This window comes from Platichthys flesus, chromosome 1, assembly GCF_949316205.1.
Source record: "Platichthys flesus chromosome 1, fPlaFle2.1, whole genome shotgun sequence".
NCBI lineage: Eukaryota > Metazoa > Chordata > Actinopteri > Pleuronectiformes > Pleuronectidae > Platichthys > Platichthys flesus.
Genome location: NC_084945.1, coordinates 3,983,126 through 3,995,354, shown reverse-complemented (window position 1 = coordinate 3,995,354; position 12,229 = coordinate 3,983,126). Strand labels below are relative to the sequence as shown.

General features: G+C 39.7%; 1 protein-coding gene across 2 annotated transcripts; it reads right to left on the bottom strand.

Annotated features, from left to right (window-relative positions):
- Positions 1 to 361: 361 nt before the first annotated feature.
- On the bottom strand, positions 362 to 9,743 carry apip (APAF1 interacting protein). 2 transcript variants are annotated; one of them, XM_062393610.1, is made up of 9 exons: positions 9,589 to 9,728; positions 6,686 to 6,761; positions 6,493 to 6,561; positions 5,623 to 5,723; positions 2,708 to 2,756; positions 2,459 to 2,576; positions 1,767 to 1,902; positions 915 to 1,082; positions 362 to 809 (listed from the first exon to the last, which is right to left on the bottom strand). In XM_062393610.1, exons 2-9 carry the CDS (start codon positions 6,740 to 6,742, stop codon positions 716 to 718), a joined length of 792 nt encoding a protein of 263 aa, XP_062249594.1. In that variant the 5' UTR covers positions 6,743 to 6,761; positions 9,589 to 9,728; the 3' UTR covers positions 362 to 715. The 2 variants fall into 2 exon arrangements, with proteins under 2 accessions (XP_062249594.1, XP_062249676.1); XM_062393692.1 differs by lacking the exon at positions 6,686 to 6,761 and having other exon boundaries at positions 9,589 to 9,743.
- Positions 9,744 to 12,229: the final 2,486 nt, after the last annotated feature.

The following is a 12,229-nucleotide window of genomic DNA, read 5'->3' as shown; positions in this document are numbered from 1 at the left end:
ATAGTTTGTCATCCAACCAGTTATTTATAATTTTAAACTCTTAATTTCCACCAGTTTTTGATATTTAAATCCTGGTTGATTTGGGGTCTGGTGAAGAGCATGTACAGTAATTGGTCTGATCTGGGTCTGATACTAGTCTGAGTTTCGCAGGAGCACCTTGTCTGACCCAAAGCTCTAGAAAAAGACTAGTAAAGAAAGTTGTGTCAGTTCTTTGTCAATGGATTTGAATGCAGCTATTAATGATCGATGCTCCTCTAGGTCATTTACATACAGTGAGGAAACAACAACATGAGAAATGAATTGGTTTTACATTTTTGGTTCATTCTGGATTTTCTGTGGGAGGAGAAACCTCATTTCACAATTTACATTCCATCCGTTTTTATTGATTGAAACAAAGACAGGACAATTTAAATAAAAGCTTCACCACGTTCAAGACTCGATTTTAGCACTCGTCGAGCTTGAACAGGAAAGCATGTGAACCTGAGGACGTTGATTGGACTGCAGTCGTCCCACAGTGCTTTGCAGCGTACCTCCAGGTGCCTCTGGATCACGAGCGTTCAATCTCCTTCAGTCCTGAATCAGCCCGCAGCATCAAATGTCATCCAATTTGAAGCAGACCGGCGTGAAAGGCAAATGATTACGATCGGCCCGCTGATTGAATTCCACACGGGCCCGTTCTGCGACAGACGTCTCTTTAAGGAGCGGCAGCAGAGAGTCAAACGTTGTGTTCCAGTGGGAGGGCGGCAGGGTCCAGTCCACACTGCTTCATCTGGACGGAGATATCGAACAGGTAGTCGTAGCATTCGCACCTAAAAGTGAAGCAGTGTTTTACATTAAAGTTTACACTCTTAGTCGTAAACAAGGTCAGAGAGGTTAATAGCACTGGAGGGGGGGTGAGGGGGGGTAATACTCACATGGTCTTGGCTTTCTCCCACGTCTCGCCCCAGACGTAAACTCCATGCCGGCGCACGAGGACCGCGCAAGTATCTGGGTATTCCTCCATCGCTAGAGCCATCCGATCTTTCAAGTCCTTCTCCTCGGGTGTATTTTCAATAATTGGCACCACCAGGGTTTCATCGTACCTGTGGAAGTGCAGAACACAAAGATATAAACTACACCCAGGCTGGAAACTCTTTGAGACGTCAACGTTCACCATCAGCTTTTAAAAGTGGACTTAACGTTTGAGATAAAGACAATAACAAATCCTGAAGTGAATCCCTGAAATGAAGAGTGTAAATTCACTTTCTTTTAGAAGTGCAACACGGCCTGTATTACACAGATCAACAGGTTTTATCCTGTTAGCTGGTGAGAAAGTCAGGCAAGACAGAACATATTCGTGAGATGCCAACAAAGATCTTTTTATATAATCGTGTGCGTCTAAACACAAAACAGCCTGTGTTGAAATGCTCCTCTTCCCGCAGTTCACTGCTTGTACCCTGGTTATGCTTTTCTTAACCCAAATGAAGGGAATAAGTCAGACGTGTGGATTTCCACTGCACAGATGGCAGCTGCTGAACTAGGACAAGATGGAAATGTCTCTGATCTTTGTACATTTACTTCTCAATAGGGTGAGATGTTGTTATAGGACATGTTTTACTCCCCACTCTCTTTATCGACCCTCAAGAGTTTGGGGCAGTGAGTGAAAATGAACTTTGTACCATGGACACGCTCCTCTACCACAGAACTGAACATCTCGATGACAGTTCAATTACGTCCTAAAGACAAACTTTTCCTTCGTCACCGCTCCTCGCTCCCCTCATACGTACTGGTAGTTGGTACGGCCCGTGCCCTTACGAATCCCCTTGATCATCTCCTGGTGGGTTATCCTGAACTCTTTGCCAGGGTACATCAGCGTTGCCATCACAGCAGCCTTGGAGTGGGTGTGTATTACCGCCTGAGCTCCTGGAATTTTTAACAAAGCAAAAGCAGATTTGGATTTTTATTCCTACGTTATCTACAGGTGTGGGCTTTGTGAAATGATAACTGTAACAAGGCAAGAGGAGAAAAAAAAGCTATGACTGTGAATTACAACGCCCACGATGTGATCACAGCGGTGAAGTTCTCTCTGATTATTTAGTGAAATTACTACAATTTCAGTAGAAACCACAGATTTTCCAAATGGACATTTTCTGTGCTTTTCGCAGTTGTTTATGTCGAAAGTTTCTGGAAGTAAAGTCACAATCTCCTCTTCACTCCTGAGTTATAACGTTGAATACAATTTAATAATTTTTTCTTCTCCAGAACATTAGGAGGCCTTTTTGAAATTAGAGGAAAACCTCATTTCCATTCAGCCTTTTAAATATCAGTATTTAAATTCCAAGTAATTTTCTTCCTTTGTGCTGCAGTACCTCACAGACTTCATCTGAAAGGAAATAGGTGGGAGTCAGACCACTGGTCAGCTCCATCACCCACTGACTTCATTCTGTGGTGCCTATGGGGGACATGGTGTATGACTCACCTCTCATAATGTAGGCATTCATAAAGAGCGGCGTGCACTGGCTCTTCCTTAACTTCTTGGAGGGAGGCGGGCAGCTGATGTCCCTCTCCTCCATGTCACACACAAACAGGTCTTCGGGCTGAGCAGCACAAATCAGAACAAAAGGTAGGGATCATTTGAAAATACTGCTCATTTAAAAACTGCTTGAATACGACTTATCATCTCTGTCAAGCAGAGAAAGATTTCACATTGTGGTAGAAAATAGCTCACCTGTATTCTCTCCTTCTGGACCCCGGATGGTGCGATGAAGATGTGCTCTCTATGAGATACAGGACACACAACATGGTTGGTATTGATATCAGGGAAAGGGACAGTAGAGTTGTTGTTTTGTGTTACATCCAAGATATGTTTTTGTGTTAAAAGGTTTTAAAACGATGTCTGTTGCCACAAGAAAATTGAGCTCTGTATCAGTTATACCCCTGGTCCATACTAACATGCCTGAAATGAATATCATGTGATCACTTCTGTACAGGGTCATTTGGTTTATAGGTGCAGAAAGACTTAGGCTACGCATAATAGCTCGTGTCCTACGCATGAAGGATTTAACTGCCCAACAGAACAGGGTCAGAAACGCTTGTTATTGATTATCCATGTTGCTGCCCTGATAGTCGTGGCCGATAAGGAGGTCATGTGATGAGAGCCTGATGAATCAGTGAAGGCTACATCATGACCGAAAACACCCAATCAGCAAGGGGAGTGTCTTTGTTATTGTTTCCAAGCGTTTCAGATTGCTGCTGAAATGCAGCACCGAACCGAAACTTTGTTTAAGCAGCTCTAAAACTCACAGAGAAGTGTGGAACACCAAGCGTATCCACAGCAGAGGCGGTGCATTTTCAGATGAAAATATAGTCGTTTGGATGTGGCCTTAATTTTGGGATTTGAACTTTGGATGGACGATCCAGTTGCTCTGGTCATTCTTGGTAAAATGTCTTGGAGAATGTCCGAGTGACCCCCTATCAGAATACTCTACGTTTCTAATACGCAACAAATGCAAAACTCGGGGGAAAAAGGGAGATTACAAATATCTCAGGATAACAAAGAGGACCCAGAAGCCGCCCAATTCAGATATCAATCTGGAAAGATGGTGAGATTCCAGGACAGGTCCGAGCGTCTTTTGTCTTCACCTCAAAGAAAATGGTTTGGCTTGTACTGGCTTGCAACTCTCCAGCTATTGCAAAACCTGAGTCACAAAAGCTTTTCTTTCCATAAACCGGGCCCAAAATTTTAATGCACTTATTGTATTATTATTGTAATTTTTCTTGAACTGCTTTTTGTGGATCAGGCTCTGATCTTCCAATTTCTTTAAATACATATTGAACAATCAATGTAAAACACTTGAGTGACTTGTGTTGTGAGTCAGCTTCATCACTTTTCCTTAACAAGGTCTTGTCACTGTGGGAAAGTCTTGCTTCTATAGCCGTGGCCAAACAAAACCACAATGAGAAAGCAGACTGAAATGAAAAATCTACTAACACTGCAATGCGATGTTTAACACACATGAACAGTGATCATATTTTTAACTCAAGTCTTGAGCGGTTTAACGTTTCCCCACAGAAAGCAGAGGATACAGTCACTGTACTCTTCTTTATCTAACAACACACGCACCAGATAAAGGAGCAGCATATTGATTTTCAGTGCAAGTTTTGCCGAGGCTGCCTCCGGCTCTGACTCATCTCTGAGTCAAACCAAAGCAACTGCAGAAAAAAAACAAAAAAAGGGTTTCTAAACTTAAAATGCAGAGCTGCACTCACTGAAAATATAAATACACTTATTTTTTTGGTGGAAAATGTTTGACAACACTCCCGGCTCTTCAGCTCACTGCAGCTAAACCATACAGCTCCTAGATTCCTGAGCACTATTAAAGCTCATTAAATAAACATATAAGTCTATTTATGATTCATTGAAGCTCCCAATTATAAACAGTTTACTAGCAGCCACTAATTAGAATTCTGAGAGTAGACCATCACAGACTTTTATATGATTGTTACAATACAATTTTCGATGTAGTATGAATTTTATTAGTTAAGGATCTAAGCTGGATTTAATTCTATATTATATATATATATATTTAATATGGATGTATTCTGTAGCTACATCCATGGTACAACGTTTTTTTTTTGCTCGTCATGACCAATCAGGAAAAAGCGCATTATTTAACAAAAAATGGGGCCAGCAGTGTTTCTAAACTTCTCTGTTTTACACGCTTGAAAACTTTTGATTATTGTAGACGGTCGGTGTAGAGGTAGCAACAGTGATGTGTTTCTAAAGTAAAATGTAGTAGCCCTCAAATCGAAGTGCACAGAAGCTTGAAGCCTGTGACTCTGCCTGCTGGTCTAATAAACCTTTTCCAACCCAGGCAGCTGCAGTACGAGCTCAGCCTTGTGCTACACACTCTACCTGCTGACAACTTGAAAGTAGCCATCAAACCCACGGCTCTTCTGAGAAATGATCATTTACACAGATACAGTAGTGGAGTTGGGCAGAGAACCGCATATTCTCTATTGAAATCCAAAAGTATAATCATTTAACAAGATGAAAGAAAACTCTCTTGAATCACGTTAGAGTGACAGAGGTTTTTTTTTTACTTCTGTCAGAATGAAACAGCAGCAAACGTGCAGCAGCCGTCAGTAAATCCTATTTGGTTTCATTGTGAGATTTCATCAGGTTCCCCTGCAGGGCCTGAATAAAGGTCTGCCAGTCCCCATTTCAAGCAGGGATTTGCTAATGGGTGGTGCCTTCTTTGTAGCTGCCATCGGAAATAACACAGTTCAAAGACGTTCGTAATAACCTGTCAAAGTTTTCAGTTTGAATTCGGCTTCATTATGGCAAAACCGTGGCCTTCCATCTTCTCCCCCCAAATTTACACACATTGTGAGAACCAATAAAAGTGACCTCACATTAGCCCCCACCGCACTTTTGTCAGCATACAAAGTTTCTTTAAAAAAAAAATGTATGCAAATTCATAAAACGATTCGAATGCCAAGTACTAATTAAACTGGAATAACAAGTGCATTTAGCATTTAGCAGTGTTTGAGATGGAAAACAGATAAATGATTGAGATTAATAAACATGTGCTGTTTCTGATCCTGCGCATTATTCTGAAAAGACTTAATCTATATACATACCCTCGTCTTATACTGATCCCTCCGCCCGTCCCTGTCACCCATCCCAGCTGGTAGAAGAGTCGACATAACTCCGGGATGAGCAGTCGAGGGTGCTCCAGGTCCTGGAACAGACGCAAAAATTGTTAACGGCTTTATCACAGCTCACGTTTATCAAACTTTAAATGAATGAGTGTGTGTGTAAGTGTGTGTGTGTGTGTGTTACTTCTCCTGAAACATATTTCTCACTATGACAGACATGTGTCAAGTTCAGGTGTGTTTCCACAGCCTGTACAGACCTGGTGTTAATTAAAATTTGGAAATATGACTTTGCGAGTCACATAAACTGTCACAGTGAGGGATGGTACACGGGTACAGCATGTGTGAGTCAGGACCTGACGTATGAATTCTGCTACAGAAATTAAGTGTTCTTGTTTAAAACACATCACCGGAAGCTTTGGAATCTCACCCTCTTTCCAGATTGACATCCAAACATGTGCCTTCTAGGGTCATTGCCTCCCTTTGTTATCCTGAGATATTTATAATATATGTTTCCCTAACATTGTATTATTTGCCTACCACGATATCAACAAGGATTTTCAATTTCTTTCTTGCTAAAATCTAATTTCATTGAAGAGATCCACGCAGCAAATTGATTCGCTCGCCCTCTCGTGCAGCTTGGGTTCTCTCTCTCTCCAACACACACGTCTTTATTTGCATACAGAGAGGAGAAATTATATCTGATCACAAGTGGTCACTCCGTTTCAACGTCAGGTGTGAACAGAGGTTCTCGGAGCTGTTCACATGTGATTGGATCACCCGAGATGCATGTTAACACCAGGTGTGATCATCATGTCTCATATACATTTGTGTATCTGCCGTGTTGATGCTTGCCTGTTTCTCTGCGGCCCCTTGACCTTCATCTTGGAAGCCATTGCCGGAGCCACACACAGATGACATCTCCTGCGAGAAAACCCGTTGACAACATTAATAACAATTGAGAATGCCAGGAGAGATGTCTGGGAAAGGGTTGCAACAACACAGGGTTTTTATTTTGTCATCTGAGACCGAGGCTTAGGGCTCTTACGTAAGGGGAAAACAGCGTTTCTTTTTTTTGTTGTCTTACTTCCTTCAGTTGATTCATTCCCTGTTGGAATCAGACACTGTTGGAAAAACACATGGTGGAATACATGATAATCAGCCATTCCTTCCTTTTGTTCACCTCCCACACGTCGGTTAGCAAGAAGTGGTGTCTTCATTGCATGGAAGGATGATGACACGGATGATGGAAAGGAACATAAACTGATGTTCTGTTGGTGTGTTGAGGGAACCAAGCAGTGTCTTCATTGTACTTATAAAATACATTGCTGTACAGTTAGTAAACAATGCCACCATCATTTGTCCTTTTCTATAAATCTAGCATATATGTAAATACACAGATTATCAGATGATTTGCCAATATCGAAACATCTGGTAACAACATCTTCCCCATAAAATCCAGTATCGTTCAGCCTCCAGCGATTTGTGAGTCAGTTTGAACAGGAAACAGCTAATTATTTTCTAGTTTTAAAACAAACAAACGAGAATTTCACATAAATCAACAGTTTACCTGCGGGCTAGCTTGATGCAGAGACACCAGAGAGAACATTTTGTTTTATTTTATGTTTGACTAGGGTTTGAAGGGACGGGTGGTGCTGCAGGAAACTGTACAAACAGACCATTGAGGCGTGTTGACCGATAAATAGTGTTAGTTTGCTTTTTTGGAGTTTACAGTAAAGATGGACGGGTTTAGTGGAGGAGAAAATGCTAACGTGAGATGCCTGTGAGCTACACAGCTAGAATTCCCTCAGGAGCAGAACGGAGGAGCACAGGAACCTTAACTAAAGCTGACAACTGATCTTTACTTATTTCACTTTGGTTCTGACGACTACACAAAGTGGTTAATGTCCGAATCCGTTCTGTTAGAGGAAATATTTTATTATCGCCTTTTTGTAGCAGTAGCTTCTTCATTTTACTGTGAATCTGTCAACTTCACGTTTTAAATGCATCATGGGAAATCCCAGTTTCCCTTTATGAAGATAACAAATAAAGTACAAATAATTTAAACATGTTTTTCATGTAATTATGACTGTAATTATACAATTATGTATTTATACCCTCATGTATTTGACATACTTTCTTCTTAACCTGATGTTTTATGACCCGTCTGTTAAATAAAGATTATTCGTTTTATTGGGATGGTACAGTGGACATAACTTTTGAAATCTGAAGTTACTTAAGTGTAACTGACTCTTGGTGACATGTAAAAAGTAGGACCTAGTCAGATAATCCGAAGATTAATTGATAATACAAAATAAATATTGGATCATGACAGTATCAAAGTCGGTATTTCTCAACACCTGCTCTTGGTGATGATATATTAATCAGGGTGTTTTCCCAGATTCTATCCTGCACGTAATTCAACCTGTTTCCTGCTGGTGAACTTCGTGGTTGCTTATTTGGAAAACTTAACAAGTTAGCACCCGTACGTCAATCAATGTGTCATCCAACCCTAAACAGTAGAATTTCCAGAGTAAGGAACATGAAGCAGTGTTGAACTTACATAACTAACTAGTCCACAGCCGCTGATGTCACTGATGTAAATGAGTATATATATATATACTCCATTCATTCATATATATATATATATATATATATATATATATATATATATATATATATATATATATATATATATTCCATTCATTTCATCAAACTGGATCAATGTTGTTTTTACGGATGCAACAGTCATTTATTTTATCTTTCTCCTTAGCAAGCAATTTTAATATGGTGCATGTGTCAAACACTTCCAGATTAAGTGCAAATACTTTAGATTAGAATATAAAAAGGGGCTAAAAATACAGATATTCAACTAATTCATTGAGTTTTACTTAATTTATTTGACTAAATATACCACATTTCTGGGGGTTTCTGGTTCTTAAATGAATTCACTACTTTAGCTAAATTGAATATGTTGCTTGATTTGATGCGATTGAAGTACGTGAATCTGTGACCATCTTCGGGAACAAATTCAGAAGTACTGTGTGATTATAAAGTGTAATCTTCAATCGAATAGAAATTAAATAACTAAATTAAATAATTTGTATGTCACCACCATCTCTCACCTATGGTCAAATTATGTATTTAAGCAGTTTTACTTGAATTATTTGACTAAATATAAATTATCTCTTGTGGTTACTGGTTCTTAAATGTGAGGATTCACTACTTTTGCCAAATTGAATATGTTGCTGAGGATTTGATGAGTATCTTGGAGAAAAGATTCAGAAGAGCATTGTGACTATAAAGTGTAATCTTTAATCAAATAAAAATTAAATAACAAAATAATCTTACGTATTTTTTCTTTTAAAATAATATGATCATACTTCCAATTTAGCTTCAATGGCACAAACTTTAATTTTAGTTATTTTCTTGAGTGAGAAACTATTATATATATATATATATATATATATTTATATATATATATATATAAGTATTATGATGTAAATGACACTTGTTAATGTCATAAATAATACGAATGAATGTGCAGCTTTGACTTAACAACATATAAACAAATTAAACCATAAAGTATAGATTTAAAAAGTTAACACAAGTAGCTGGTGCTGTTGACTGAGGGATACACTTGTTAGATGTTTTATTTATAAATGAAATCAAATAAGCTACGTCACACATCGTAAACTCTTCCCCAGGAAATAAAAATAAGCGTGACAAGCGAAGTATCGAAGAGGTAAGCTAGCTAGGTTAAGCTAGTCTAAGTTGGCTAGCTGGGTAGTTTGTTAGCTCGTACATTACAGCACGACGTTACGTTGTGGGCAGGCTAGCTCATGCTAACGTTGACTCAGCTGTTGGATTCACATTTAAAACAAAAAAAAACACACACTCGTGCCGCCGCCACGCTCACTGTGCAGCCGCGTGACAACCCTAACGACTTACCTTCTTCGTGGTGTAAATCCAGTGTGTGGTTAAAAGGGGCGACGTATTAACATGCTAGCGCTGCTGCTAACGCTAGTGTTTATGCTAACGGCGCGTCGTCAATGTGCGACACACCCATGGGAAAATAATGTTGCGGGGAGAATGGTTCGTCCCCTGTAGATGGTTTCCCACCACGTGGATGGGTTTATGTTAGATTGTGATTATGGGACATGGGAAATATTTAAATAGGATGACAGTGGGGTTATAAACAACAGAAAAAATGTCTGTTTGTTTATATATTTAAATACATAAACACTTAATGTGTACAGATGTTTAAAAAAATACAGGATTATGGCCCAGATCGATTTCTGGTAGAGACAGCAATACCAGACTTTATATATTCAATAAAAATACTTACATTTAATTTAATTTAGCTGACGCTTTTATCCAAAGTGATTTACCATAAGTGCATTCAACCATGAGTGTACAAACCCAGAACTACAAGAATCAAGAAAGTACAACTTTCTCTAAGAAATTCAAACAACAAAATGCTTTAAGTAGTTGACATACAAGTACTACTAAAGCACGGTACCCAAGTTCTAGTGTTATGAGAAGGATGCGGGCAGCAACTGGTAACCAGTGAAGGAAGCGGAGGAGCGGAGCAGTGTGAGTGAATTTAGGTTAAAGACCAGTGGAGCTGCAGGGGTCGGATGGCTCTAGCAGGTAGACCAGCCAGGAGGGAGTTGCCACAGTCGAGGCGGGAGGTGAGCAGAGCCTGGATAGAACCTGCACCAGAGCTGGGACCAGAGCCTGGACCCTGACCTGCGCCAGAGCCTGGACCAGAACCTGCACCAGAGCCTGGACCAGAACCTGCGCCGCCTTCTGAGTGAGAAGGGCACGTAGGCTCCTGATGTTGTGCAGCATGTGTTGACAGGAACAGGTTGTGGCAGTAATGTTGGCAGTGAGGGAGAGTTGACACCAAGGTTCCTAAGAGTCTGGGTGGTGGCTCCTAAGAAGTTGTCAAAGTTAACAGTCACGTCATGGGTGGAAGAGTGTTTCCTTGGAAGTAAAAGTAGTTCAGTCTTTACAATTACATTAAATAAAAATGCAAAGATTTTCAAACGAGTGGAAAAATACTATCATTAAATGAGAGTAAAATAAATTAATTGTGAAATAATATGACATAAGCATGCATAAAAACTAACCCTAACAATTTCAGTATTATGATCAGTTATTACACAATATGTAAACATTTTCAATCGAGTCCAAAAAGTTACTGAATGTACACACATCTGGAGCCTCATTGCAAAAGTCACATTTGTTTCCAATATCTAAACACTTGGAAAGTTATAGATTTGTTGGTTATATATTGTCATTAACATTTAAATGTGTCCTTCTTTCATCTTATTGCTGATACAGAATTGACATGGTGAAATCTCTGCCCTATCTCTGCCAATCAGTACCTATACAAGTGTCCCAACACCAGATCAGGTTTGGCTGATACTCAAGTAGAGGGAGACATATCGACAGGGGACACAGACATGAAATGTGTATTTTTAGTGTAGGCTAATCCTTACTTCTGTTCATACTGTACATATCTCTGAATCATCTGTAGTGGACGATGTATTCAGATTATTCAGTGTAAGAAGTAGAATCGTGTTGTATAAGTATTCAATTTTTCCTTAGTTAAAAATGCTCAACTAAAAGACAGCAGGCTGTAAAAATACACAGATTTTTCTGGGTAAAGAAGAATAAAATCTGTGATTTTTAATTGCATTCTAAAAATAATATAGCTTCATGTAAAGTGCAGTTTCACCACCAGTCCCCCAGGGGGGTCGTGTCTGGCAGGTGAGGAGGCTCCGAGCATCTTGGAGAACCTGCCACATTTCTTCTGTGGATTCATTTGTCTCCTCTTGTAACTTAGCCTGACTCCACGATGTAGAGACCTGAGCTCCGCTGGCGTCTCAACCATCTGTTGCAGGACTCCCTGTCTCTGCAGAGGATTTATTTGATGAATGAATGATTTACAGACACCTACCTTGTTTGGACTGCATGATGGATAAGAACCAGAACATCTGTATTGCCTGAAACATGCAAAAGGCTTTAAATACTAATTTTACTTACACTATGTACACATATAGATCCCCTCACACTTTAAATACTGGTTTAAAGCTCAGTCTGGACCTCCATTAGTGTTTATACACATGCACTGGTCGCTCTCTCTGGTTAGATGCTGAACTGCAGTTTGTTGCTCTGCTACCCACTGTGATAAAATTAAAACTGAGTCTTACATCAAACTCTTTCATATCACCAGTGTGCAGCACTTCAACTCTGCTCAGTTGTGTGTAAGGCCTCGTCTCTGTGATAACATGCTGTTTGGGGGGGGGGGGGGGGGGGTCCATCACCCCTGCCAGCTGTTTTCCTTAAACTGAGATCACAGTAATGCAATTAGGGCTATCATCATAGTTGTTTTTTTTTAAATCTACATCAAGCATCTCTGCTCATTGACTTAATTAAACTTCGCGTTCTACATCAGACTTTATGTTTAACAAAGTTTTAAACATGAATTTTATTTTGTAACCCTTTAATCCCTTTATAAAAACACAGACTACACTTTTACCATAAGAGAACAGCTGGACAAAGATGATCAAGCATTTAAATA

Bases quoted from the DNA above. Each gene is read 5' to 3' on its own strand.
- apip (XM_062393610.1), bottom strand. From the start codon at position 6,742: ATGAATCAACTGAAGGAAGTAAGACAACAAAAAAAAGAAACGCTGTTT. The intron at 2,757-5,622 runs GTATGTATATAG...TGTATCTCATAG, and splicing joins GGGATCAGTATAAGACGAGG to AGAGCACATCTTCATCGCAC. The intron at 2,577-2,707 runs GTGAGCTATTTT...TGTGCTGCTCAG, and splicing joins TCCAGAAGGAGAGAATACAG to CCCGAAGACCTGTTTGTGTG.